The following is a 27,962-nucleotide window of genomic DNA, read 5'->3' on the forward strand; positions in this document are numbered from 1 at the left end:
GTGTGCATGAGGCTCACTCCCTTGCAGGTCCTGGGACAGGCATTCTGATTTGATGCTTAAAGTCTTTTACAATGGGGTGTGAATACTTAGAAGATACTTAGAAGATATGACGAGTCCACGGATTTCATCCTTATGGGATAACGCCTCCTGGTCAGCAGGAAGTGGCAAAGAGCACCACAGCAGAGCTGTATATATAGCTCCTCCCTTCCCTCCCACCCCAGTCATTCTCTTTGCCTGTGTTAGTTATAGGAAGAGGTAAACTGAGGTGTTAGTTTAGATTCTTCAATCAAGAAGTTTTTTTATTTTAAAATGGTGCCAGTGAGTACTATTTTTCTCAGGGAGAAATCGTCAATCACTTATGCCTAAGAGGAGTGGAGACATCTTATTTTTCTGCCCTGATGATGATGATCTTGGCAAACATTATCTAAGATCCTGCTGGTTTCCACAGAGCAGTTGAAGGTAGTGTAAAGAAATATCTTCAGTGTGGAGAACCGTGTCATGCTACAAGCAGCATTGAGGTATGTTCAGTCATTTGGATAAAGAGGCAGGCACACTCTAAGACAAGAAGGATACAGACAGACTCAAAGAAGCATTAACTTTTGGAGAGAAATATATATATATATAGGCTTTGGTGCCAAGTATATTCTCTGCCACTTTTGGGGACACTTTCTTGAACATAGAAAGATTAACAATTCTTGAGGTCTATACCTTTGCACATTGTGAGTAAACCCTCCATAGATGGCCCACAATAAACTCTGGAAGTTGAAACATTGATTTGCTTATTTGGGTAGAGTATAATTAACTGTTAATGTATATATAATATTTAAATCTAAGGCTATAGTTAGATTACAGCTAGTACATTTAAAGAGCATACTTTGTATTTTAAACTCCTATTCATAGTCCTGTGTAGTTCAACTAGTCCTTATTGCTAAATAATTTATTTGCTAGACAATGGTCCTTTGTATTTCATATTTCTAAGTCAGGCCTATTATTGTAAGTAAATCTCTCTGGTGTGCATAAAGTTATTGGCAACTATATATATATTTTAAACTTGCCTTAATTGTAGCTAAAACGTTTATTTCAGCTCAGAGAAATTGGCTTTTAAAGCATCTTGTTGTTTAACTAAGCACTGTTAAAGTTAGTGATCCATACTCTGGTATTTCATTGTGGTATTTTAATGTAATCCATTGTGAATAAGGTAAATTGTAAAGGTATATTTTATGATCTTTGTATAGATTATTGTAACAGTTTAAGCTTGTGTAGTTAGATTCATAATCTGGTTCCTATAAATATAATTCAATGTGTTTATAACTTTAACTAATATAAAGAATTTAGAAATAAAATACTGATTTTAATTGTTTCGTATATGCATTTTATTGGGGGTTTGTTTTAAAGAATAGCTATTAAATAAATTGTATTATAACCCGGCCATATACTGACACTTACCACCTTCTCTAATTACTTCCACTTTGGTGTTTCTGTGGAAACTCTTTCTTTTAGGCAGCAGTATATGGTATTTTGGTGCCTGACTTAATAAATGTTTTTGTCCTGCCTAATTACTCATGGACTCTACAGCTTGGGTATTAGTTCCCAGGAGTAATGGCTTATGGTCTCTCGCTACCTTATGAAAGAAAACAAAATTTTTATGCATTACCTGATAATTTCCTTCATGGTGGTGAGTGTCAATGAAACACGCCCAATTATTTATTTATTTTAACTTTTTTTTTTTCTGACGACAGTTCTAGTTTGCATCTAATTCTTTCTGCTTTTTCCTTTGCTACTTTTCTTCTTCTTCTTTCTTGGCAATATGTCAAACTGGAATACTAGATAGGTGAGAGGGATTAAGTGATTTTAGAGCTTTGGTAATCTTTGCCTCCTCCTAATGGACAGGAGTTGAATCCCAGGATTAATTAATCGTGAACTCTCACCACCAGGAAATAAATGACTTTATCAGGTAAAGAATAAATTTAATTTATTTTACAAGATATGACGAGTCCACGGATTTCATCCTTATGGGATTAAATCTCCTGTTAGCAGGAAGTGGCAAAGAGCATCACAGCAGAGCTGTATATATAGCTCCTCCCTTCCCTCCCAACCCAGTCATTCTCTTTGCCTGTGTTAGTGATAGGAAGAGGTAAAGTGAGGTGTTAGTTTAGATTCTTCAATCAAGAGGTTTTTTATTTTAAAATGATGCCAGTGAGTACTATTTTCCTCAGGGAGAGGGAATCTGAATTGGGGTCAGGGAACTTCTGTCTGAGGGGGAACTTTCCTATTCGGGAGTGTGTTACCTCAAACGGATTTAAGCTTGAACACCCCCGCCTGTTGCTTCGGGAGGTTTTAGCGACTCTAGATGATTGTGACTCTATTGTGGTACCACCAGAGAAATTGTGTAAGATGGACAAATACTTAGAGGTGCCTGCTTACTCTGATGTGTTTCCGGTTCCTAAGTGAATCTCGGAAATTATTATGTGGGAATGGGAAAGACCGGGTATCCCGTTCTCGCCTTCTCCTAATTTTAAGAAAATGTATCCCATATCTGACACTGTTCGGGACTCTTGGCAAACAGTCCCTAAGATGGAGGGAGCTATATCTACCCTGACTAAGCGTACAGCTATTCCTATTGAGGACAGTTGTGCTTTTAAAGACCCTATGGATAAGAAATTAGAGGGTCTTCTAAAAAAGTTATTTATTCATCAGGGTTTTCTTTTACAACCAATGGCCTGCATTGTACCAGTTACCACTACGACGGCCTTCTGGTTTGATGCCTTAGAAGAGTCTCTTAAGACTACTTTAGAGGACATTTTAGATAAAATTAAGGCTCTTAAACTGGCTAATTCTTTTATTGCGGATGCAGCCTTTCAGATTGCCAAATTGGCGGCTAAGAATGCCGGATTTGCCATTTTAGAGCGTTATGGATAAAATCTTGGTCTTCTGATGTCTCATCTAAGTCAAAGCTTTTGGCTATTCCTTTCAAAGGCAAAAACCTATTCGGGCCTGACTTGAAAGAAATCATTTCTGACATTACGGGAGGTAAGGGTCATCTCCTACCTCAGGATAGAACAGCTAAACTAAGGGGTAAACAAAATAACTTTCGTTCCTTTCGGAACTTCAAAGGAGTCCCCTCTACTTCCTCCTCTTCCGCTAAACACGAAGGGGGTTTTGCTCAGGCCAAGTCCGTCTGGAGACCCAACCAGGCTTGGAACAAGGGTAAACAACCCAAGAAGCCCGCTGCTGCTACCAAGATAGCATGAAGGGGCGGCCCCCGATCCGGGACTGGATCTAATAGGGGGCAGACTTTCTCTCTTTGCCCAGGCTTGGGTAAGAGATGTTCAGGACCCCTGGACACTGGAAATTGTGTCCCAAGGATATCAACTGGAATTCAAAAATTCTCTCCCACGGGGGAGGTTTCTTCTTTCACGATTGTCTGTAGACCAGATAAAAAGAGAGGCGTTCTTACGTTGTGTAAAAGACCTCTCTACTATGGGAGTAATTCGTCCCGTTCCAATACTGGGACAGGGGCAGGGGTTTTGCTCAAATCTTTTCGTGGTCCCTAAAAAAGAGGGCACGTTTTGACCTATTTTAGATCTAAAAAGTCTAAACAAGTTTCTCAGAGTTCCATCCTTCAAGATGGAGACTATTCAAACAATTCTGCCATTGATCCAGGAGGGTCGATATATGCATCCTTTATGGACATGAAGGATGCATATCTTCATATTCCTATCCACAGGAATCGTCACCAGTTCCTAAGGTTTTCCCTTCGGGTTGGCCACAGCACCCAGGATCTTCACGAAGGTTTTAGGGTCCCTTCTGGTGGTTCTCAGGGCGCAGGGTATTGCAGTGGCGCCTTATGTAGACGATATTCTGATTCAGGCGTCGTCTTACCATCTGACAAAGTCTCATACAGACATGGTTCTGTCCTTTCTGAGGACTCACGGGTGGAAGGTGAATCTAGTAAAGAGTTCACTAATTCCACAGACAAGGATTCCCTTCTTGAGAACTCTGATAGATTCCATATCCATGAAAATTTTCTTGATGGATGTCAGAAAGTTAAAGATTCTGAATACATGCCGAACCCTTCAGTCCAATCCTCGGCCATCAGTGGCTCAGTGCATGGAGGTAATAGGGTTGATGGTGGCGGCAATGGACATCATTCCTTTTGCTCGGTTTCATCTCAGACCGCTACAATTGAGCATGCTCAGGCAGTGGAATGGAGATTATGCAAATTTGTCTCCTCAGATAGACCTGGCTCAGGAGACAAGAGACTCTCTTCTTTGGTGGTTGTCGTCGGATCATCTGTCCCAAGGGATGTGCTTCCGCAGAACCTCATGGGTGATAGTGAAAATGGACGCCAGTCTACTAGGTTGGGGTGCAGTCTGGAATTTGTGGACTCGGTCGGAGTCTCTACTTCCATTCAATATTCTGGAATTGAGAACAATATTCAATGCGCTTTAGACGTGGCCTCAGTTGGCTTTGGCCAAATTCATCCGCTTTCAGTCGGACAACATCACGACTGTAGCTTACATCAATCATCAAGGAGGAACAAAGAGTCCCTTAGCGATGACAGAAGTATCCAAGAGAATTCGATGGGCGGAGGCTCACTCTTGTTATCTGTCAGCAATCTACATCCCATGAGTGGACAACTGGGAAGCGGACTTTTTAAGCAGACAGACGTTTCATCCGGGGGATGGGGCAGACCGGAATTGGATCTGATGGCGTCTCATCAGAATGCCAAGCTTCCGAGATATGGATCCAGGTCAAGGGATCCTCAGGCCGAACTGATAGATGCCTTAGCAGTGCCTTGGTCTTCAGAGGGCTTTAGTAATTCTAATCGAGCCTGCGTGGCCTCACAGGACTTGGTATGCCGATCTCGTGGACATGTCCTCTCTGCCGCCGTGGAAGCTTCCATTGAGGCAGGACCTTCTCATTCAGGGACCCGTTCAACACCCAAATCTTGTTTCTCTGCAACTGACTGCTTGTAGATTGATGCTTGATTTTATCTAAGCGGGGGTTCTCTGATTCGGTCATTGATACTTTGATTCAGGCATGTAAGCCTGTTACTAGAAAGATCTACCATAAGATATGGCGTAAATATCTTTATTGGTGTGAATCCAAGGGCTACTCATGGAGTAGGGTTAGAATTCCCAGGATTTTGTCTTTTCTCCAAGAAGGATTGGAGAAAGGGTTATCAGCGAGCTCCTTAAAGGGTCAGATCTCTGCTTTGTCAATTCTGCTACACAAATGTTTGGCAGATGTTCCAGACGTTCAGTCTTTTTGTCAGGCTCTAACCAGAATCAAGCCTGTGTTTAGACCAATTGCTCCACCCTGGAATTTGAATTTAGTTTTTAATTTCTTCTGTTATGTGTGATCAGTCCACGGGTCATCATTACTTCTGGGATATAACTCCTCCCCAACAGGAAATGCAAGAGGATTCACCCAGCAGAGCTGCATATAGCTCCTCCCCTCTACGTCAGTCCCAGTCATTCTCTTGCACCCAACGACTAGATAGGATGTGTGAGAGGACTATGGTGATTATACTTAGTTTTTATGACTTCAATCAAAAGTTTGTTATTTTAAAATAACACCGGAGCGTGTTATTACTTCTCTGGCAGAGTTTGAGGAAGAATCTGTCAGAGTTTTTTACTATGATTTTAACCGGAGTAGTTAAGATCATATTGCTGTTCTCGGCCATCTGAGGGAGGTAAAGGCTTCAGATCAGGGGACAGCGGGCAGAGGAATCTGCATTGAGGTATGTAGCAGTTTTTATTTTCTGAATGGAATTGATGAGAAAATCCTGCCATACCGTTAAAATGACATGTATGTATACACTTCAGTATTCTGGGGATGGTATTTCACCGGAACTACTCTGTTAAAGGTCACTAATCCTTTTTAATAACTATTTATCATGTTAAACGTTTTTGCTGGAATGTAGAATCGTTTACATTGCTGAGGTACTGTGTGAATAAATATTTGGGCATTATTTTCCACTTGGCAGTTTTTTGGCTTTATTTGTGACAGTTTCGTTTCTCTTCACTGCTGTGTGGGAGAGGGAGGGGCCGTTTTGGCGCTCTTTGCTACGCATCAAAAAATACCAGTCAGTTACTTTTATTTTTCCTGCATGATCCGGTTCATCTCTGATAGATCTCAGGGGTCTTCAAACTTCTTTGAAGGGAGGTAAATTCTCTCAGCAGAGCTGTGAGAATTCTTATAGTGACTGTGAATAAAAACGTTGCTTTGTATTTTTTATGTCAAATTTAATTATTGTTATTTTACTAATGGGAACAAACCTTTGCTAAAAGTTTTGTTGTTTTAAAGTTTGATGCTATAACTGTTTTTCAGTTCACTATTTCAACTGTCATTTAATCGTTAGTACCTCTTTGAGGCACAGTACGTTTTTTGCTAAAAAAGATTATAACCAAGTTGTAAGTTTTTTGCTAGTGTGTTAAACATGTCTGACTCAGAGGAAGATATCTGTGTCATTTGTTCCAATGCCAAGGTGGAGCCCAATAGAAATTTATGTACTAACTGTATTGATGCTACTTTAAATAAAAGTCAATCTGTACAATGTGAACAAATTTCACCAAACAGCGAGGGGAGAGTTATGCCGACTAACTCGCCTCACGCGGCAGTACCTGCATCTCCCGCCCGGGAGGTGCGTGATATTTTGGCGCCTAGTACATCTGGGCGGCCATTACAGATAACATTACAAGATATGGCTACTGTTATGACTGAAGTTTTGTCTAAATTACCAGAACTAAGAGGCAAGCGTGATCACTCTGGGGTGAGAACAGAGTGCGCTGACAATGCTAGGGCCATGTCTGATACTGCGTCACAGCTCGCAGAGCATGAGGACGGAGAGCTTCATTCTGTGGGTGACGGTTCTGATCCAAACAGATTGGACTCAGATATTTCAAATTTTAAATTTAAATTGGAGAACCTCCGTGTATTACTAGGGGAGGTCTTAGCAGCTCTCAACGATTGTAACACCGTTGCAATACCAGAGAAACTGTGTAGGTTGGATAAATACTTTGCGGTACCGGCGAGTACTGACGTTTTTCCTATACCTAAGAGACTAACTGAAATTGTTACTAAGGAGTGGGATAGACCCGGTGTGCCGTTCTCACCCCCTCCAATATTTAGAAAGATGTTTCCAATAGACGCCACCACTCGGGACTTATGGCAAACGGTCCCCAAGGTGGAGGGAGCAGTTTCTACTTTAGCTAAGCGTACCACTATCCCGGTGGAGGATAGCTGTGCTTTCTCAGATCCAATGGATAAAAAATTAGAGGGTTACCTTAAGAAAATGTTTGTTCAACAAGGTTTTATATTACAACCCCTTGCATGTATCGCGCCGATTACGGCTGCGGCAGCATTTTGGATTGAGTCGCTTGAAGAGAACCTTAGTTCATCTACGCTAGACGACATTACGGACAGGCTTAGAGTCCTTAAACTAGCTAATTCCTTCATTTCGGAGGCCGTAGTACATTTAACCAAACTTACGGCTAAGAACTCAGGATTCGCCATACAGGCACGTAGGGCGCTGTGGCTAAAATCCTGGTCAGCTGATGTTACTTCTAAGTCCAAATTACTTAATATACCTTTCAAGGGGCAGTCTTTATTTGGGCCCGGTTTGAAAGAGATTATCGCTGACATTACAGGAGGTAAGGGCCACGCCCTACCTCAGGACAAAGCCAAAGCTAAGGCTAGACAGTCTAATTTTCGTCCCTTTCGGAACTTTAAAACAGGAGCAGCATCAACCTCCACTGCACCAAAACAGGAAGGAGCTGTTGCTCGTTACAGGCAAGGCTGGAAGCCTAACCAGTCCTGGAACAAGAGCAAGCAGGCCAGGAAACCTGCTGCTGCCCCAAAGACAGCATGAACCGAGAGCCCCCGATCCGGGACCGGATCTAGTGGGGGGCAGACTCTCTCTCTTCGCCCAGGCCTGGGCAAGAGATGTTCAGGATCCCTGGGCTCTAGAGATCATATCGCAGGGATACCTTCTAGACTTCAAATTATCTCCCCCAAGAGGGAGATTTCATCTGTCAAGGTTGTCAACAAACCAGATAAAGAAAGAAGCGTTTCTACGCTGCGTACAAGATCTGTTATTAATGGGAGTGATCCATCCGGTTCCGCGGTCGGAACAAGGACAAGGGTTCTACTCAAACCTGTTTGTGGTTCCCAAAAAAGAGGGAACTTTCAGGCCAATCTTAGATTTAAAGACTCTAAACAAATTCCTAAGATTTCCATCGTTCAAAATGGAAACTATTCGGACAATCTTACCCATGATCCAAGAGGGTCAGTACATGACCACAGTGGATTTAAAGGATGCTTACCTTCACATACCGATCCACAAAGATCATCACCGGTATCTAAGGTTTGCCTTCTTAGACAGGCACTACCAGTTTGTAGCTCTTCCATTCGGATTGGCTACGGCTCCAAGAATCTTCACAAAGGTTCTGGGTGCCCTTCTAGCGGTACTAAGACCGCGAGGGATTTCGGTAGCTCCGTACCTAGACGACATTCTAATTCAAGCTTCAAGCTTTCAAACTGCCAGGTCTCATACAGAGTTAGTTCTGGCATTTCTAAGGTCGCATGGATGGAAAGTGAACGAAAAGAAGAGTTCTCTCTTTCCTCTCACAAGAGTTCCATTCTTGGGGACTCTTATAGATTCTGTAGAAATGAAGATTTACCTGACAGAAGACAGGTTAACAAAGCTTCAAAATGCATGCCGCGTCCTGCATTCCATTCAACACCCGTCAGTAGCTCAATGCATGGAGGTGATCGGCTTAATGGTAGCGGCAATGGACATAGTACCTTTTGCACGCCTACACCTCAGACCGCTGCAATTATGCATGCTAAGTCAGTGGAATGGGGATTACTCAGATTTGTCCCCTACTCTGAATCTGAATCAAGAGACCAGAAATTCTCTTCTATGGTGGCTTTATCGGCCACACCTGTCCAGGGGGATGCCATTCAGCAGGCCAGACTGGACAATTGTAACAACAGACGCCAGCCTACTAGGTTGGGGCGCTGTCTGGAATTCTCTGAAGGCTCAGGGACTATGGAATCAGGAGGAGAGTCTCCTTCCAATAAACATTCTGGAATTGAGAGCAGTGCTCAATGCCCTTCTGGCTTGGCCCCAGTTAACAACTCGGGGGTTCATCAGGTTTCAGTCGGACAACATCACGACTGTAGCTTACATCAACCATCAGGGAGGGACAAGAAGCTCCCTAGCAATGATGGAAGTATCAAAGATAATTCGCTGGGCAGAGTCTCACTCTTGCCACCTGTCAGCAATCCACATCCCGGGAGTGGAGAACTGGGAGGCGGATTTCTTGAGTCGCCAGACTTTTCATCCGGGGGAGTGGGAACTTCATCCGGAGGTCTTTGCCCAAATACTTCGACGTTGGGGCAAACCAGAGATAGATCTCATGGCGTCTCGCCAGAACGCCAAACTTCCTCGCTACGGGTCCAGATCCAGGGATCCGGGAGCAGTTCTGATAGATGCTTTGACAGCACCTTGGAACTTCAGGATGGCTTATGTGTTTCCACCCTTCCCGCTGCTTCCTCGATTGATTGCCAAAATCAAACAGGAGAGAGCATCAGTAATTCTAATAGCACCTGCATGGCCACGCAGGACTTGGTATGCAGATCTAGTGGACATGTCATCCTGTCCGCCTTGGTCTCTACCTCTAAGACAGGACCTTCTGATACAGGGTCCATTCAAACATCAAAATCTAACTTCTCTGAAGCTGACTGCTTGGAAATTGAACGCTTGATTTTATCAAAACGAGGTTTTTCTGAGTCGGTTATTGATACCCTAATTCAGGCTAGGAAGCCTGTTACCAGAAGGATTTACCATAAAATATGGCGGAAATACCTATACTGGTGCGAATCCAAAGGTTACTCCTGGAGTAAGGTTAGGATCGCTAGGATACTGTCTTTTCTACAAGAAGGTTTAGAAAAGGGTTTATCAGCTAGTTCATTAAAGGGACAGATTTCAGCTCTGTCCATCTTGTTACACAGACGTCTGTCAGAAAATCCAGACGTCCAGTCCTTTTGTCAGGCTTTAGCTAGGATCAAGCCTGTGTTTAAAGCTGTTGCTCCACCATGGAGTTTAAACTTAGTTCTTAACGTTTTACAGGGTGTTCCGTTTGAACCCCTTCATTCCATTGATATAAAAATGTTATCTTGGAAAGTTCTGTTTTTAATGGCTATTTCCTCGGCTCGAAGAGTCTCTGAGTTATCAGCCTTACATTGTGATTCCCCTTATCTGATTTTTCACTCAGACAAGGTAGTTCTGCGTACTAAACCTGGGTTCTTACCTAAGGTAGTCACTAACAGGAACATCAATCAAGAGATTGTTGTCCCATCCTTGTGTCCAAATCCTTCTTCAAAGAAGGAACGTCTTTTACACAATCTGGATGTAGTTCGTGCCCTCAAGTTCTACTTGCAGGCAACTAAAGATTTTCGCCAAACTTCTTCCTTGTTTGTCGTTTACTCTGGACAGAGGAGAGGTCAAAAAGCTTCTGCTACCTCTCTCTCTTTTTGGCTTCGTAGCATAATACGTTTAGCCTATGAGACTGCTGGACAGCAGCCTCCTGAAAGAATTACAGCTCACTCCACTAGAGCTGTGGCTTCCACTTGGGCCTTTAAGAATGAGGCCTCTGTTGAACAGATTTGCAAGGCTGCAACTTGGTCTTCACTTCATACTTTTTCCAAATTTTACAAATTTGACACTTTTGCTTCTTCGGAGGCTATTTTTGGGAGAAAGGTTCTTCAGGCAGTGGTTCCTTCTGTATAATGAGCCTGCCTTTCCCTCCCGTCATCCGTGTACTTTTGCTTTGGTATTGGTATCCCAGAAGTAATGATGACCCGTGGACTGATCACACATAACAGAAGAAAACATAATTTATGCTTACCTGATAAATTCCTTTCTTCTGTTGTGTGATCAGTCCACGGCCCGCCCTGTTTTTAAGGCAGGTAAATATCTTTTAAATTATACTCCAGTCACCACTTCACCCTTGGTTACTCCTTTCTCGTTGATTCTTGGTCGAATGACTGGGACTGACGTAGAGGGGAGGAGCTATATGCAGCTCTGCTGGGTGAATCCTCTTGCATTTCCTGTTGGGGAGGAGTTATATCCCAGAAGTAATGATGACCCGTGGACTGATCACACAACAGAAGAAAGGAATTTATCAGGTAAGCATAAATTATGTTTTTCTTCAAGGGGTTCCGTTTGAACCCATGCATTCCATAGATATTAAGTTGTTCTCTTGGAAAGTTTTATTTTTGGTTATTTCTTCTGCTCGTAGAGTTTCTGAGCTTTCAGCATTACAATGTGACTCGCCTTATCTTATCTTCCATTTTGATAAGGTGGTTTTACGTACCAAACCTGGTTTCCTTCCTAAGATTGTTTCTAATAAGAATATTAATTAGGAAATTGTTGTTCCTTCATTATGTCCTAACCTTTCTTCTAAGAAGGAGCGTCTGTTGCATAACGTGGTCCGTGCCCTGAAGTTTTACTTGCAGGCGACTAAGGAATTTCGTCAATCGTCTTCATTATTTGTTGTTTTTTCTGGAAAGCGTAGGGGCCAGAAGGCTACGGCTGCCTCTCTTTCTTTTTGGCTGAAGAGTGTGATCCGTCTGGCATATGAGACTGCTGGACATCAGCCTCCTGAAAGAATTACGGCTCATTCTACTAGGGCTGTGGCTTCCTCATGGGCATTTAAAACGATGCTTCTGTTGAACAGATTTGCAAGGCTGCAACATGGTCGTCTCTTCACACTTTTTCCAAATTTTCCAAATTTGATACTTTTGCTTCTTCTGAGGCTGGTTTTGGGAGAAAGGTTCTTCAAGCAGTGGTGCTTTCCGTTTAGGTTCCTGTCTTGTCCCTCCCTTTCATCCGTGTCCTATAGCTTTGGTATTGTATCCCATAAGTAAGGATGAAATCCGTGGACTCGTCATATCTTGTAAAAGAAAAGGAAATTTATGCTTACCGGATAAATTTATTTCTTTTACGATATGACGAGTCCACGGTCCACCCTGTCATTTCTAAGACAGGTATTTATTTTTTTTGTTAAACTTCAGTCACGGCTGCACCTTTGGCTTTTCCTAACTTCGGTCGAATGACTGGATTGGGAGGGAAGGGAGGGGCTATATGTACAACTCTGCTGTGGTGCTCTTTGCCACTTCCTGCTAACAGGAGATTTAATCCCATAAGTAAGGATGAAATCCGTGGACTCGTCATATCGTAAAATAAATACATTTATCAGGTAAGCATAAATTTCCTTTTTTTTACCTACTTCCCCCTAGAACCAATCTAAGCTCTGCATAATTACCACCTCCTTTCCTCATCACAGCAGACAACACATTTCCCTGCCCCTGTTTTGGGGAAAGTTGAAGAGATGGACTACTGAAGAGAAGGAAAGGGGTGAAAGTCTGGGGTCTATAAAAATGAGTATTCAGAAAGCTCCAGTGCAGGATGTTACTATAAAGTGTAACCTAGTTCACTTTTTTTTTTTTAAATAATAATAAATGTCTGTGTGTCCAGAAAAAACCCATTGTGGCCTTAATATTTTTAGCTTACAGGATAGAAGGAAGAGAGGTTTCCATCATATCACCTTTCAGTAAATTAAGGGAAGCACTAAAGCATTTTCTTTCTAATGACACGGTGAGTCCACAGATCATCATCAATTACTGTTGGGAATATCACTCCTGGCCAGCAGGAGGAGGGAAAGAGCACCACAGCAAAGCTGATAAATATCACTTCCTACCCACAATTCCCCAGTCATTCTCTTTGCCTCTAGTGCAATGAGGAGGTGAAGTAATTAGGTGTCCTGATTTTGATTCTTCTATCAAGATTTTTTTTTTTTATTTTGAAGTCTGGGCAAGATTGCTCCGGCCTTCCATCACAATTTGGTGTAGCTGTACTCCACGTTCGTCTCTTCAGTAGGGCAGTGGTAGCTTTAAAGCAGTTAGGAACTTGTAAAGTGGGCTTTGCTGCATTTTCCTTACATGTTGCTGCCCTGGTATAGAAAGCCTGAGTAAGCTTACTCTGTCTTTTTCTCTTTACACAGGTCTCTATGAGGAGCGGCATCCTCTCAAACTTTGAGTCGTCTGACTGCCGACTAGAATGCAGGTAAGTGCCTTTTGTTCTTCTGGGGCTAGAAGGCTGGCACTGAAGGGGTTAAGACCCTCTGCTTTTTGAATGGGATATTTCCTTTTGGAATTATTTCGACAGTGGCAGGCACAGTATGCATGAGACATGGAGACTGTTATCCTCCTTCACAAAGAGGAAGGAGTTTGTAGGGCTAAATTCTAATAATTTGGGGCCATTGCTTCCACTGTTATATAGAAGGCAACCCTTTTTAGTTCCCTAGTTTATCGGGTGAATGATACAGGGACTGTTCAGTGAGTGTGATTGGCGCCATTTCTAAACAATGCAGTGATTCTTGCACTTAGGGAGCTGTGCGAGGGTGTTGTTTTTTTGTTTGTTTTGCATTTAGACCAGAAGGTGTTTTCTACAAGATGCCTCATTTTAGAGGAAGATAGTCGACGGAATGAAGTTTTTTTTTTCCGTGCCAACTTTTGGGCACACCTCCTTTCTTTTATAGAGCGGTGCCATTTTAGATGTGGTTGAGCACTTATTTTGTACTCCGCCCCGCTCTCTGGCTTGAGAACGGAACAGAGCTTACATTCTGTCTTCTTAATCGAGGAGACAATGTTTGGAGTTTACTCTTAGTTTATCCCTTGTTTTTAGCGCTCTCCGTTTCTTTTATCTGTTAAACTGAGGGTTAGAAGGCTTTGTTTGGTTCTCAAGTGAAAGCACTGTGTAAATAAACGTTACAATACACATACATTCACTAAGTATCAGTGTCATTTTTTTTTTATGTAGATCCAGCTTGTTATTCAGACCTTTTCCTGCATCATGTCCTACATGTGCTTCCGTGGAGCAGAATAGCACAGTGGACTAATGAACAGTACATTTGTACTTTAAACATTATGGTTTTCTGTATCTGTGTGTACATTTGTTTATGTGAGATTGCTTTCACTAAGGCAATAGTACTTTTAATTACACAATATTATTTTCCATACTAAAGAATGGAACAGAGCTCTGTTCCCAAATATATTGCTTTTTTAAGTAAGTCTCTATAATTCTTAAAGGGACAGGGTCGTTTTAAATTTAAAAATTAATTTTAGCCTCATGTCTCCCTGGGTGATGCTGTCTAGGCTCTACCACAGCTTTCTCCTAAATCGTCCCAAGCCTTTTTGTTATGGCATCACATGCAATGCCCTGCGGTTCCTCTCAATCTCCTAGAGGAGTTATTTGCTTGCAGAATTGTCTGCCCAGGTGGCTTTTGGCGTCTGTGGCTTTATCTGCCTTTCCTTTATTTTGGGGAAATCGCAAGAGGTTTTTTTAAGGAATCGGATAGTAAGGGTTCTACTCTGTTTACTGTTACACATTTTGTCCTTCTTATAGTTTTATGAGCAGGATAGTCGATATCATCTGAGGGTTAAAACCTTCGATTTGAACAGTGTAATCCTTTCTTCTGGTACTGAGGTGGTTCCGTTCAGATTTAAGCCTAATCTCCCTTTTATTTAGGAAGGGTTGGCTACTAGGGAAACTTTGGCTCTCCTGCCATTGTCAATCCTCAAGAATCTTGTGCATTTTATTTTACTAGGATTCATTTGTTAAAGAATTTCCTCAGGTATGGGAGAGGTCAAGGATTCCTTTTCCCTTTCTCCTGTCTGTAATATCCTGTCTCCTTTAAATATCATGGTGCTTAAGGTAAAGGGGACATTGATATCCTGGTTAGGAGAATTTCAATCCTTATTTAGGATAGCCGTACGTTTTACGACTCTTTATGGACAAGTCTAGCATCCTTTTGGTGCGGTGTCTTGTCTGATTCCATTTTGGTGGACTCCACGTGGAGATCAATGTCAGAAAGGCTTTTAGGCCAATAGATCCTTTCTGTTGCTGACTTTTCGTTGTCTAGCATCCTTTTGGTGCGGTGCCTTGTCTGATTCCATTTTGGTGGACTCCATGTGGAGATCAATGTCAGAAAGGCTTTTAGGCCAATAGATCCTTTCTGTTGCTGACTTTTCGTTCCTTTGTAGCACAGAAGTCTTCCTTTTTTTTTGTCCAAGCAGGAGCAGTCCAAGTCCTCTGGAATTCCCAGTTAGTCTTGGATAAGGGGAATGTGCTTTCCTAGCCCGCCGGGCATTACAGTTGTTCAGCTGAGAAGCCTACTTGTGACTTAGTGGTATAGTCTAGGCCTTAAAGTTCTGCTGTGGCAGATTCAATTTTTAGGATTCCTCCAAATTCATGCTTCTTGCATTCCTTTTTAAGGATGAGTCCTTGTTTGGACCTGGTCTGACGGTATTATCCTCTGTGGTAGAAAGTGTTTTGCTATCACTTGTCAAACTTGGGAAAGACTAAAGGAATGTTTTTCTTTTTCATCAGGGGTCATGTCTTTTAGACCAGTCTAAGATTTTTTTCCCAGAGGCAGATTTCTCTTTCAGGTCTGCAATTCAGGTGTGATGAGAATCTTTCCTTGAACAGGGGTTCAGGACGTTCTTTTCTGGGAGTGAGAGTTCCAGCCCCTGTCTGGGAATGGGATCTGGGTCTTTATCTCTAGTATCTCTGGTGCTGACCTTCAAAGTAATGTCCATTCTCCTTTAGTTCTGGGTTTGTTCATGAAAATTTAGACCGGAGGGATGTGTGTTTCTTGTTCCCATGCTTCAGGATCTTCGCTAGTTTATGGGTTCAGTAGCCAATGATATATATATATATATATATATATATATATGTCCACAGCACTGTGTCTTTCAAAATACTTTATTCTCTGTACATAACAGGTACACAAACAGCGACGTTTCGAGTGTTGCCACTCTTACTCATGCATGAGTAAGAGTGGCAACACTCGAAACGTCGCTGTTTGTGTACCTGTTATGTACAGAGAATAAAGTATTTTGAAAGACACAGTGCTGTGGACATATATATATCTATCATTGGAATTGGGGGGACTTGGCAAGACCTTGTCTTCACTTGCACTGCACTCCTGAGTTGCTGTACTTACCATTGTGTATACTATGGGTTTAGTAGCCGAGAGACTTTTAGGTCCTAGGGTAGTTCAAGGGTGTTCTTCTGGACTATAGATGGTTCAGGTGTCATCCTTCCTTCGAACTATCTCTTTTTCAAGAAATTTGATCCAGTCTACTTTCCCATGGATGGGAAATGAACTTGGAGAAGTCTTCATGGGTGGACCTTTTTGGATTCTTTATTTAGAAGAAGTTTTTCTAACAGAGGTCAGATGTCCAGGTTTATTCCTTTTCCTCTTTCTGCAGTCTAGGGTCCAGCCTACAGCAAGCTCTAGTTGTCCGGTAGATGGGTTAGCTTTTTACAACAAGTAGGTTGGGAGTTAGGATCCAACTGTAGCTTCATTTCTAAGTAAATCAATATAGGAGGGAATTGGTCTTATGGTTTCCATGGACTTCATTCCTTTGCTATTTTTCATAAAATGGAGAACATTTGGATCTGTTTTCAAGAATACATATAGATCAGTCGTCAAATCTCTCTTTATAGTAGTATTTTCTTAGGTATATCTATCTCAGGGCGTGTGCTTCTGGAGACATTCCTGGATTATGTATCCACGGATGCCAACCTGCTGGGCTGGTATGCTGTCTGGGTATTATTAAAATAATGGACTCAGGAGTGTCTGCTCTTTTTAACATTTGCAGTAGAGAGGGATTTTAAATGCTCTGATAGTTTGGCCTCGTGGCATCAGTCGTTCTTAGCTTGGTTCCTGTCAGACTGTTACCTCTTGGTTTATATCATCCATCAGGGAGGAACTTGGGGTTCCTTAGTCATAGGGTTCTTTAAACTTTTTCGTAATACAAATGATGCATCAGACGCAGCATATACTAAACTAAAAATGTTTTCAATAGCATAAACATAATACATTCCATCAGTAGAACTATTGCTTTAGGAACTATAATGATACTAGTTCTCAAAAGTCTCTCATGAGGTCTAAATATGTCATCATTGGTCAAATATCCTTTAGAGAGAATGCCGATATTAAAAACTGTTACAATACTTTTTGTGTAAAATGTATCCAATCGAATAATGAAATAAGAAATTGATCATGAAGGGAAAAACTATTTAATAACAAGCAAACATTTAGCAACATTACATTTCAAGTTATTTGTGTTTTGTATATTGAAATATTCTTTCAAGAAACACAATAGTAGTTAGTTTGGGAATTTCTCACAAGACACATATCAGCAGTCAGTTAGATACTTTTCATTTATAAGTTATATGTGTCGAAATATTAACAATAAAATTTTGAAGTCGTACATTAGCAATAAATTTAGACATACATGATCTGCTATGTAATTCTCGCTAACAAACACGCTGTTTTTTAAAAGGTTGTTTTTTAACAAAATATACATATACATGTTAGTTTTTAGCTGTCAAAGGACTATATAGGGTTTTATTATTGTGTTATTGTTGAAAACAGAGCCGATCTGAAGAAAATGTTATGCATTGATGAATGAATTAAGGTTACCATTGAAGCTCTGTAATTATGGCAACTTCCGTTTTGTTCACACACATGTATTTAATGTTGTTCAATCTAATGAATTTTATTCAGTTTGTATTGCCTGAGGAAATGACCAGTTCATTGGGTCGAGAAACGCGTTGCAGTGATACAAGAAATAAAGTTTCTTTTTGTATTTGAAACTTTTCGGAAGTTGTTTTTTCATCTGTTCAAAAGGAATACCATTATATCAAGATCAGATTCACAAATTAGCAATCCTTGGAATACAGCTGGGACTCACCCAGAGGAATTACAACTGGGACCAGACCAAGGTTCTTTGGAGATACAGCCGACCGGCGAGTATGACCAGTGTACTAGCCACTGTTGAGTGCTAGCCTGTCTTCTGGCACCGGTCACTAGTACGGTGCAACTTTTTCTGGTAAGCCTCTACATTTTATCAGTATAGCGTTGTTACCCAGACCTATTTACACTATGAGGCGCCCTCTTTTTCTTCTCTGATTACCTAGATCATCCCACACACCGGGAACCAGAGGAGCGGCCTCATTTCAGAAGAAATCTGTGTGATTCGTTTTGGTTCACATTTTGGCATTTTGGGTGATATATTCAGACTTTCCTGTTTTTGATCAGATTCTTGTACTCTTGCCATTTGACTAACACACAGTGAACACGCAACTTTCATCAGTATTTATTATCCAGAGCGCGTCCCCTCAGTTCCCTTGGTGGGAATTGTTTTTTTTTATTTTATTTTCAGGCCTGTCCATGTAGTTTGCTCCCCCTTGGAGCATTAACCTCGTCTTAACCTTGTTCTTACGGTTTTGGTACATTCTGTAGACATTAAGTGTTATCTCGGAAAGCTATCTTTTCTGCTCGGAGAGTCTCAGAACTCTGTTTGGCAGTGTGTTTCGCTTTATCTTATCTTTCTTGCAGATAAGGTGGTTCTTCGTATTAAGTTAGGTTTCTCTGCTAACTTGTGTTGGATGGGAATATTATGAAGGAGATTGTTGTCACTCGTCTATGTCCCAATCCTTTTTATCTTAAAGTGAAGGTCCATTTTGATGAATTAGTGCCCGGTTTTTAATAAACCTATTAAAAACAAGGGCACTTTAATTCATCAAAATTGACATTTCACTACTGTCTTCAAAAACGTACCTTTTTAATCCTGGCAGCCGCTCCAGCACTTCCTCTGCCCGTCGCAAGCCATCTTCGCGTGTCCAAAATGACGAATCCGGCTTCCTCCAATCACAGCGTTGCATCAGGCGAAGAATCCCCCGGGGGGAAGCTGTGATTGGAGGAAGCCTGATTCGTCATTTCTGACGTCTGCAGAGGCTTCTGACGGCTGGGGGAATCGTTGGAGCGGCATTCAGGATTAAAAGGTAAGTTTTTGAAGAAAACAATGAAATGTCAATTTTGATGAATTAAAGTTCCCTTGTTTTTAATAGGTTTATTAAAAACCTGGCACTAATTCATCAAAATGGACCTTCACTTTAAGGAACTTGAATGTTGTACGTGTTCTTAATTTCTTTTTCTGTTTGGATGTTTGTTTCTCTGGGACAGCTACTTTTCTTTTTCTTTGGTTGGAAGTATGATTCGTTGGGTTATGAGACTGCTGGACAGCAGCCTCTTGAGAGATTATCTTGAGAGAATTACAGCTCTTTTCTCTAGTGCTTTATCTGCTTCTTGGGTTTTCAGGAAGGAAGCTTCTGTTCAGATTACAAAGGCTGCAACTTGGTTCTCTCTATCTTCATTTTTCTGAATGTTTCATATTTGATAATTTTTTAGCTTGCCTCGGCTGAGGCTTCTTTTGGGAGAGAGGTTTTTCAAGCAGTGGTGCCTTCTGTTTAGGTTACCTGTCTTGTCCCTCCCTTATAATCTGTGTTCTCTAGCTTGGGTATTGATTCTCAACAGTAATTCATGATGATCCATGGACTCATTAGAAAGAAAACATAATTTATGCTTACCTGATAAATGTATTTCTTTCTTGACACGGTGAGTCCATGGCCTGCCCTGTATATTTCATACAGGTTTTTTGTTGTATAAACCTCAGGCACCTCTACACCTTGTGTTGCTTCCTTTCTCTCCTTTCCTTTGGTCGAATGACTGGGGAATTGTGGGTAGGAAGCATATTTATCAGCTTTGCTGTGGTGCTCTTTGCCTCCTCCTGCTGGCCAGGAGTGATATTCCCAACAGTAATTGATGATGATCCGTGGACTCACCGTGTCAAGAAAGAAATACATTTATCAGTTAAGCATAAATTTAGTTTTCTCAGAAAATAGCAGAACAATGGGCCAGAATCCCATATTGGAAGGTAATGGTTCCAGATGGAAATTTCACAAACACTTCTATTTTAAACCACAATCAATTACCATTTCTACAAGGAAGTGGTATGGACAAGCACAGTAAGGAAACTCAAGCTTACCTGTGAAGTCTATTCTGAGAATAAGGACTAAACTTCACATAGAAATAAGGTCAGACTAGGCGGCCCTTTTTAGTTTTATTTTTTCATCAAAATTGATATTTCTCACTTTCCCTTTTCCCCAGCACAGTATCTTCTACCACCACAGCTGCTTCCTTCTTCACCCGCACGGTGAACTTAAAGGGACAGTAAGCGTTACAAACTAATTTCAAATAAATAATAAACTATTGTCTTTACACAATAAATCTATCTAACAATGCAGAGCAGATGCGCTGTGGAAGCGTTTTTAAATGTCTATTAAAAATTTACCATTGCTTGACTTCCCTGGATGCCCAGAAAGCCGTTGATTTTTTTTTTTTTCTTTGTGTGCGGTCAATCCAAATCAAACACACCGCCCATATACACAGCAGAAGCACGCGTTTACTCTTCACCTGCAGAAGTGAGCTTGCCAGGAGTACTGCGCATGCGTAGGACATGAGGGAACGCACGCTGTCAAGCTCTATGAAGACGGGCGTTCCCTCTGCTGTTGGTTGCAGGGGTTATGATGAAATAAAAAAAAAATAGTCTGGATATGTGGGCGACCAGGGGATCCGTGATTTGGTTAAAAATAAAAAGCTTCCACAGAGCATCTGCTCTGCATTGTTATATAGATTTATTGTGTAAAGGCAATAGTTTCTCTTGTTAAGTGTATCCAGTCCACGGATCATCCATTACTTATGGGAAATGAAAATTTACCTGACGGAGACCAGGTTGTCAAAGTTTCTAAATTACTGCCGTGTTCTTCATTCCATCCGCGCCCTTCGGTGGCTTGGTACATGAATGTAATCGGCTTAATGGTAGCGGCAAGGGACATAGTACCGTTTGCACGCCTACATTTCAGACCGCTGCATGCATAGTTGCAGCGGTCTGAAATGTAGGCGTGCAAACGGTACTATGTCCCATGCCGCTACCATTAAGCCGATTACATTCATGTACCGAGCCACCGAAGGGCGCGGATGGAATGAAGAATACGGCAGTAATTTAGAAACTTTGACAACCTGGACTCCGTCAGGTAAATTTTCATTTCCCATAAGTAATGGATGATCCGTGGACTGGATAAACTACAAGAGAAATACATTTATCAGGTAAGCATAAATTATGTTTTTCTCCAACATAGGTGTGTCCGGTCCACGGCGTCATCCTTACTTGTGGGAATATTCTCTTCCCCAACAGGAAATGGCAAAGAGCCCAGCAAAGCTGGTCACATGATCCCTCCTAGGCTCCGCCTTCCCCAGTCATTCTCTTTGCCGTTGTACAGGCAACATCTCCCCACGGAGATGGCTTAGAGTTTTTTGGTGTTTAAATGTAGTTTTTATTCTTCAATCAAGAGTTTGTTATTTTAAAATAGTGCTGGTATGTACTATTTACTCTGAAACAGAAAAGAGATGAAGATTTCTGTTTGTAAGAGGAAAATGATTTTAGCAACCGTTACTAAAATCGATGGCTGTTTCCACACAGGACTGTTGAGAGGAATTAACTTCAGTTGGGGGAAACAGTGAGCAGACTTTTGCTGCTTGAGGTATGACACTTTTCTAACAAGACTTGGTAATGCTGGAAGCTGTCATTTTCCCTATGGGATCCGGTAAGCCATTTTTATTAAATAAGAATAAAGGGCTTCACAAGGGCTTTAAAGACTGGTAGACATTTTTCTGGGCTAAAACGATTGATTTATAAGCATTTTTAATAGTTTATAGCTTTGAGGAGTTATTTTATTCTTGGGAATTATGTTGAATAACCGGCAGGCACTGTATTGGACACCTTTTTCTCTGGGGGCCTTCTCTAATCATAGGCAGAGCCTCATTTTCGCGCCACTAATGCGCAGTTGTTTTTGGGAAGCAAGGTATGCAGATGCATGTGTGAGGAGCTCAGATACATAGAAAAAGCTTACTGAAGGCGTCATTTGGTATCGTATTCCCCTCTGGGCTTGGTTGGGTCTCAGCAAAGCAGATACCAGGGACTGTATAGGGGTTAAATATAAAAACGGCTCCGGTTCCGTTATTTTAAGAGTTAAAGCTTTCAAATTTGGTGTGCAATACTTTTAAGGCTTTAAGACACTGTGGTGAAATTTTGGTGAATTTTGAACAATTCCTTCATACTTTTTCACATATTCAGTAATAAAGTGTGTTCAGTTTAAAATTTAAAGTGACAGTAACGGTTTTATTTTTAAACGTTTTTTGTACTTTGTTATCAAGTTTATGCCTGTTTAACATGTCTGAACTATCAGATAGACTATGTTCTGTATGTGAGGAAGCCAAGGTTCCTTCTCATTTAAATAGATGTGATGTATGTGACAAAAAATTTAGAGAAAATGATGCCCAAGATGATTCCTCAAGTGAGGGGAGTAAGCATGGTACTGCATCATCCCCTCCTTTGTCTACGCCAGTCTTGCCCACACAGGAGGCCCCTAGTACATCTAGTGTGCCAATACTCCTTACTATGCAACAATTAACGGCTGTAATGGATAATTCTATCCAAAACATTTTAGCCAAAATGCCCACTTATCAGCGCGACTGCTCTGTTTTAGAAAATACTGAAGAGCATGAGGACGCTGACGATAATGGTTCTGACATGCCCCTACACCAGTCTGAGGGGGCCAGGGAGGTTTTGTCTGAGGGAGAAATTTCAGATTCAGGGAAAATTTCTCAACAAGCTGAACCTGATGTGATTACATTCAAATTTAAATTGGAACATCTCCGCGCTCTGCTTAAGGAGGTGTTATCTACTCTGGATGATTGTGACAATTTGGTAATTCCAGAGAAATTATGTAAGATGGACAAGTTCCTAGAGGTCCCGGGGCCCCCCGAAGCTTTTCCTATACCCAAGCGGGTGGCGGACATTGTAAACAAAGAATGGGAAAGGCCCGGCATACCTTTTGTCCCTCCCCCTATATTTAAGAAATTGTTTCCTATGGTCGACCCCAGAAAGGACTTATGGCAGACAGTCCCCAAGGTCGAGGGGGCGGTTTCTACTCTAAACAAACGCACCACTATCCCTATAGAAGATAGTTTTGCTTTCAAAGATCCTATGGATAAAAAATTAGAGGGTTTGCTTAAAAAGATGTTTGTTCAGCAAGGTTACCTTCTACAACCAATTTCATGCATTGTTCCTGTCACTACAGCAGCGTGTTTCTGGTTCGATGAACTAGAAAAGTCGCTCAATAAAGATTCTTCTTATGAGGAGATTTTGGACAGAATTCATGCTCTTAAATTGGCTAACTCTTTTACTTTAGACGCCACTTTGCAATTGGCTAGATTAGCGGCGAAAAATTCGGGGTTTGCTATTGTGGCGCGCAGAGCGCTTTGGCTAAAATTTTGGTCAGCGGATGCGTCTTCCAAGAACAAATTGCTTAACATACCTTTCAAGGGGAAAACGCTGTTTGGCCCTGACTTGAAAGAGATTATTTCAGATATCACTGGGGGTAAGGGCCACGCCCTTCCTCAGGATAGGTCTTTTAAGGCTAAAAATAAACCAAATTTTCGTCCCTTTCGCAGAAACGGACCAGCTCCAAGTTCTACATCCTCTAAGCAAGAGGGTAATACTTCTCAAACCAAGCCAGCCTGGAGGCCAATGCAAGGCTGGAACAAAGGTAAGCAGGCCAAGAAACCTGCCACTGCTACCAAGACAGCATGAGATGTTGGCCCCCGATCCGGGACCGGATCTGGTGGGGGGCAGACTTTCTCTCTTCGCTCAGGCTTGGGCAAGAGATGTTCTGGATCCTTGGGCGCTAGAAATAGTCTCCCAAGGTTATCTTCTGGAATTCAAGGAGCTACCCCCAAGGGGGAGGTTCCACAGGTCTCAATTGTCTTCAGACCACATAAAAAGACAGGCATTCTTACATTGTGTAGAAGACCTGTTAAAAATGGGAGTGATTCATCCTGTTCCATTAGGAGAACAAGGGATGGGATTCTACTCAAATCTGTTCATAGTTCCCAAAAAAGAGGGAACATTCAGACCAATCTTAGATCTCAAGATCCTAAACAAATTTCTCAAAATGGAAACCATTCGGACAATTCTTCCTACCATCCAGGAAGGTCAATTCATGACCACGGTGGATTTAAAGGATGCGTATCTACATATTCCTATCCACAAGGAACATCATCGGTTCCTAAGGTTCGCCTTTCTGGACAAGCATTACCAGTTTGTGGCACTTCCATTCGGATTAGCCACTGCTCCAAGAATTTTCACAAAGGTACTAGGGTCCCTTCTAGCTGTGCTAAGACCAAGGGGCATTGCAGTAGTACCTTACTTGGACGACATACTGATTCAAGCGTCGTCCCTACCACAAGCAAAGGCTCATACGGACATTGTCCTGGCCTTTCTCAGATCTCACGGGTGGAAAGTGAACGTAGAAAAAAGTTCTCTATCTCCGTCAACAAGAGTTCCCTTCTTGGGAACAATAATAGACTCCTTAGAAATGAGGATTTTTCTGACAGAGGCCAGAAAATCAAAACTTCTAAGCTCTTGTCAAGTACTTCATTCTGTTCTTCTTCCTTCCATAGCGCAGTGCATGGAAGTAATAGGTTTGATGGTCGCGGCAATGGACATAGTTCCTTTTGCGCGAATTCATCTGAGACCATTACAACTGTGCATGCTCAGTCAGTGGAATGGGGATTATACAGACTTGTCTCCGACGATACAAGTAGATCAGAGGACCAGAGATTCACTCCGTTGGTGGCTGACCCTGGACAACCTGTCACAGGGGATGAGCTTCCGCAGACCAGAGTGGGTCATTGTCACGACCGACGCCAGTCTGGTGGGCTGGGGCGCGGTCTGGGAACCCCTGAAAGCTCAGGGTCTTTGGTCTCGGGAAGAATCTCTTCTCCCGATAAATATTCTGGAACTGAGAGCGATATTCAATGCTCTCAAGGCTTGGCCTCAGCTAGCAAAGGCCAAATTCATACGGTTTCAATCAGACAACATGACGACTGTTGCGTATATCAACCATCAGGGGGGAACAAGGAGTTCCCTGGCGATGGAAGAAGTGACCAAAATCATTCAATGGGCGGAGACTCACTCCTGCCACTTGTCTGCAATCCACATCCCAGGAGTGGAAAATTGGGAAGCGGATTTTCTGAGTCGTCAGACATTTCATCCGGGGGAGTGGGAACTCCATCCGGAAATCTTTGCCCAAATAACTCAATTGTGGGGCATTCCAGACATGGATCTGATGGCCTCTCGTCAGAACTTCAAGGTTCCTTGCTACGGGTCCAGATCCAGGGATCAAAAGGCGACTTTAGTAGATGCACTAGTAGCACCTTGGACCTTCAATCTAGCTTATGTATTCCCACCGTTTCCTCTCATCCCCAGGCTGGTAGCCAGGATCAATCAGGAGAGGGCATCGGTGATCTTGATAGCTCCTGCGTGGCCACGCAGGACTTGGTATGCAGACCTGGTGAATATGTCATCGGCTCCACCATGGAAGCTACCTTTGAGACAGGACCTTCTTGTTCAAGGTCCGTTCGAACATCCGAATCTGGCCTCACTCCAACTGACTGCTTGGAGATTGAACGCTTGATTTTATCAAAGCGAGGGTTCTCAGATTCTGTCATTGATACTCTTGTTCAGGCCAGAAAGCCTGTAACTAGAAAAATCTACCATAAAATATGGAAAAAATATATCTGTTGGTGTGAATCTAAAGGATTCCCATGGAACAAGATAAAAATTCCTAAGATTCTATCCTTTCTTCAAGAAGGTTTGGAGAAAGGATTATCTGCAAGTTCTTTGAAGGGACAGATTTCTGCCTTATCTGTTTTACTTCACAAAAAGCTGGCGGCTGTGCCAGATGTTCAAGCTTTTGTTCAGGCTCTGGTTAGAATCAAGCCTGTTTACAAACCTTTGACTCCTCCTTGGAGTCTCAATTTAGTTCTTTCAGTTCTTCAGGGGGTTCCGTTTGAACCCCTACATTCCGTTGATATCAAGTTATTATCTTGGAAAGTTTTGTTTTTGGTTGCAATTTCTTCTGCTAGAAGAGTTTCAGAGTTATCTGCTCTGCAGTGTTCTCCTCCTTATCTGGTGTTCCATGCAGATAAGGTGGTTTTGCGTACTAAACCTGGTTTTCTTCCGAAAGTTGTTTCTAACAAAAACATTAACCAGGAGATAGTCGTGCCTTCTTTGTGTCCGAATCCAGTTTTAAAGAAGGAACGTTTGTTGCACAATTTGGATGTAGTTCGTGCTCTAAAATTCTATTTAGATGCTACTAAGGATTTCAGACAAACATCTTCCTTGTTTGTTGTTTATTCTGGTAAAAGGAGAGGTCAAAAAGCAACTTCTACCTCTCTCTCTTTTTGGCTTAAAAGCATCATCAGATTGGCTTATGAGACTGCCGGACGGCAGCCTCCTGAAAGAATCACAGCTCATTCCACTAGGGCCGTGGCTTCCACATGGGCCTTCAAGAACGAGGCTTCTGTTGACCAGATATGTAAGGCAGCGACTTGGTCTTCACTGCACACTTTTACTAAATTTTACAAATTTGATACTTTTGCTTCTTCTGAGGCTATTTTTGGGAGAAAGGTTTTGCAAGCCGTGGTGCCTTCCATCTAGGTGACCTGATTTGCTCCCTCCCATCATCCGTGTCCTAAAGCTTTGGTATTGGTTCCCACAAGTAAGGATGACGCCGTGGACCGGACACACCTATGTTGGAGAAAACAGAATTTATGTTTACCTGATAAATTACTTTCTCCAACGGTGTGTCCGGTCCACGGCCCGCCCTGGTTTTTTAATCAGGTCTGATGATTTATTTTCTTTAACTACAGTCACCACGGTATCATATGATTTCTCCTATGCAAATATTCCTCCTTTACGTCGGTCGAATGACTGGGGAAGGCGGAGCCTAGGAGGGATCATGTGACCAGCTTTGCTGGGCTCTTTGCCATTTCCTGTTGGGGAAGAGAATATTCCCACAAGTAAGGATGACGCCGTGGGCCGGACACACCGTTGGAGAAAGTAATTTATCAGGTAAACATAAATTCTGTTTTTTGTTGTTTTTTTTTTTTTAAGTAGTTTGTAACGTTTACTGTCCCTTTTAAATTTATAATTTTACGTGTTGTTTGCACATTTTATAAATTGTAGCATAAAAATGTGTTTGTTGCCTTTTTGTCATTGACCTTATCCCTTGTCTTGTTTTATTGCAGGTGGAATCAAGGGATTCATTAAACAGCATAGCCCTTAAATTTGATACAACACCAAATGAGCTGGTTCAGCTAAATAAATTGTTTGCTCGAGCTGTTGTCCCAGGACAGGTAATCTGTTTTAAAAATGTTTTTTTTTTTTTTGCTTAAGAATATTACTTGTCCTAAAGTATCATTAAATACAATAGAATGACATCATCAATAAACACATGCATATCACCTGGGAGTCATCAATCACAGGTTCATATACATATAAACTGTAAATTCTTGCACATGCTTAATAGCAGCATGTTTTCTCAAAGATTCATTTTCACTTTAAGGGACAGTCAACACCAGAATTTGTGTTGTTTTAAAAGATAGATAATCCCTTAATTACCCATTCCCCAGTTTTGCATAACCAACACAGATATGTTAATACACGTTTTACCTCTGTAATTACCTTGTATCTACGCCTTTGCAGACTGCCCCCGTATTTCAGTTCTTTTGACAGACTTGTATTTAGCCATTCAGTGCTCACTCCTTGGTAAATTCATGTGCATGAGCTCAATGTTATCTATATGAAACACATGAACTAACGCCCTCTAGTGGTGAAAACTGTCAAAATGCATTTAGATTAGAGGCGACCTTCAAGGTCTATGAAATTAGCATATGAACCTCCTAGGCTTAGCTTACAACTAAGAATACCAAGAGAACAAAGCAAAATTGGTGATAAAAGTAAATTGGAAAGTTGTTGAAAATTGCATGCCCTATTTGAATCACAAGTGTTTTTTTTGGGACTTTACTGTTCCTTTAATGTCTCTGAGAGAGAGAAGTAGTATCTGCACT

General features: G+C 41.7%; 1 protein-coding gene across 2 annotated transcripts in view; it reads left to right on the top strand.

Moving 5' to 3' along the window:
* OXR1 (oxidation resistance 1) overlaps positions 1-27,962 on the top strand; it is a 420,839-nt gene that overhangs the window by 34,837 nt on the left and 358,040 nt on the right. For both annotated transcript variants that reach the window (XM_053715278.1, XM_053715279.1), the window contains exon 3: positions 27,141-27,248. In XM_053715278.1, coding sequence (XP_053571253.1) covers positions 27,141-27,248 — 108 coding nt within the window. The remainder of the gene's footprint in view (positions 1-27,140; positions 27,249-27,962) is intronic.

Source organism: Bombina bombina, chromosome 5 (assembly GCF_027579735.1).
Source record: "Bombina bombina isolate aBomBom1 chromosome 5, aBomBom1.pri, whole genome shotgun sequence".
NCBI classification, from domain to species: Eukaryota; Metazoa; Chordata; class Amphibia; order Anura; family Bombinatoridae; genus Bombina; species Bombina bombina.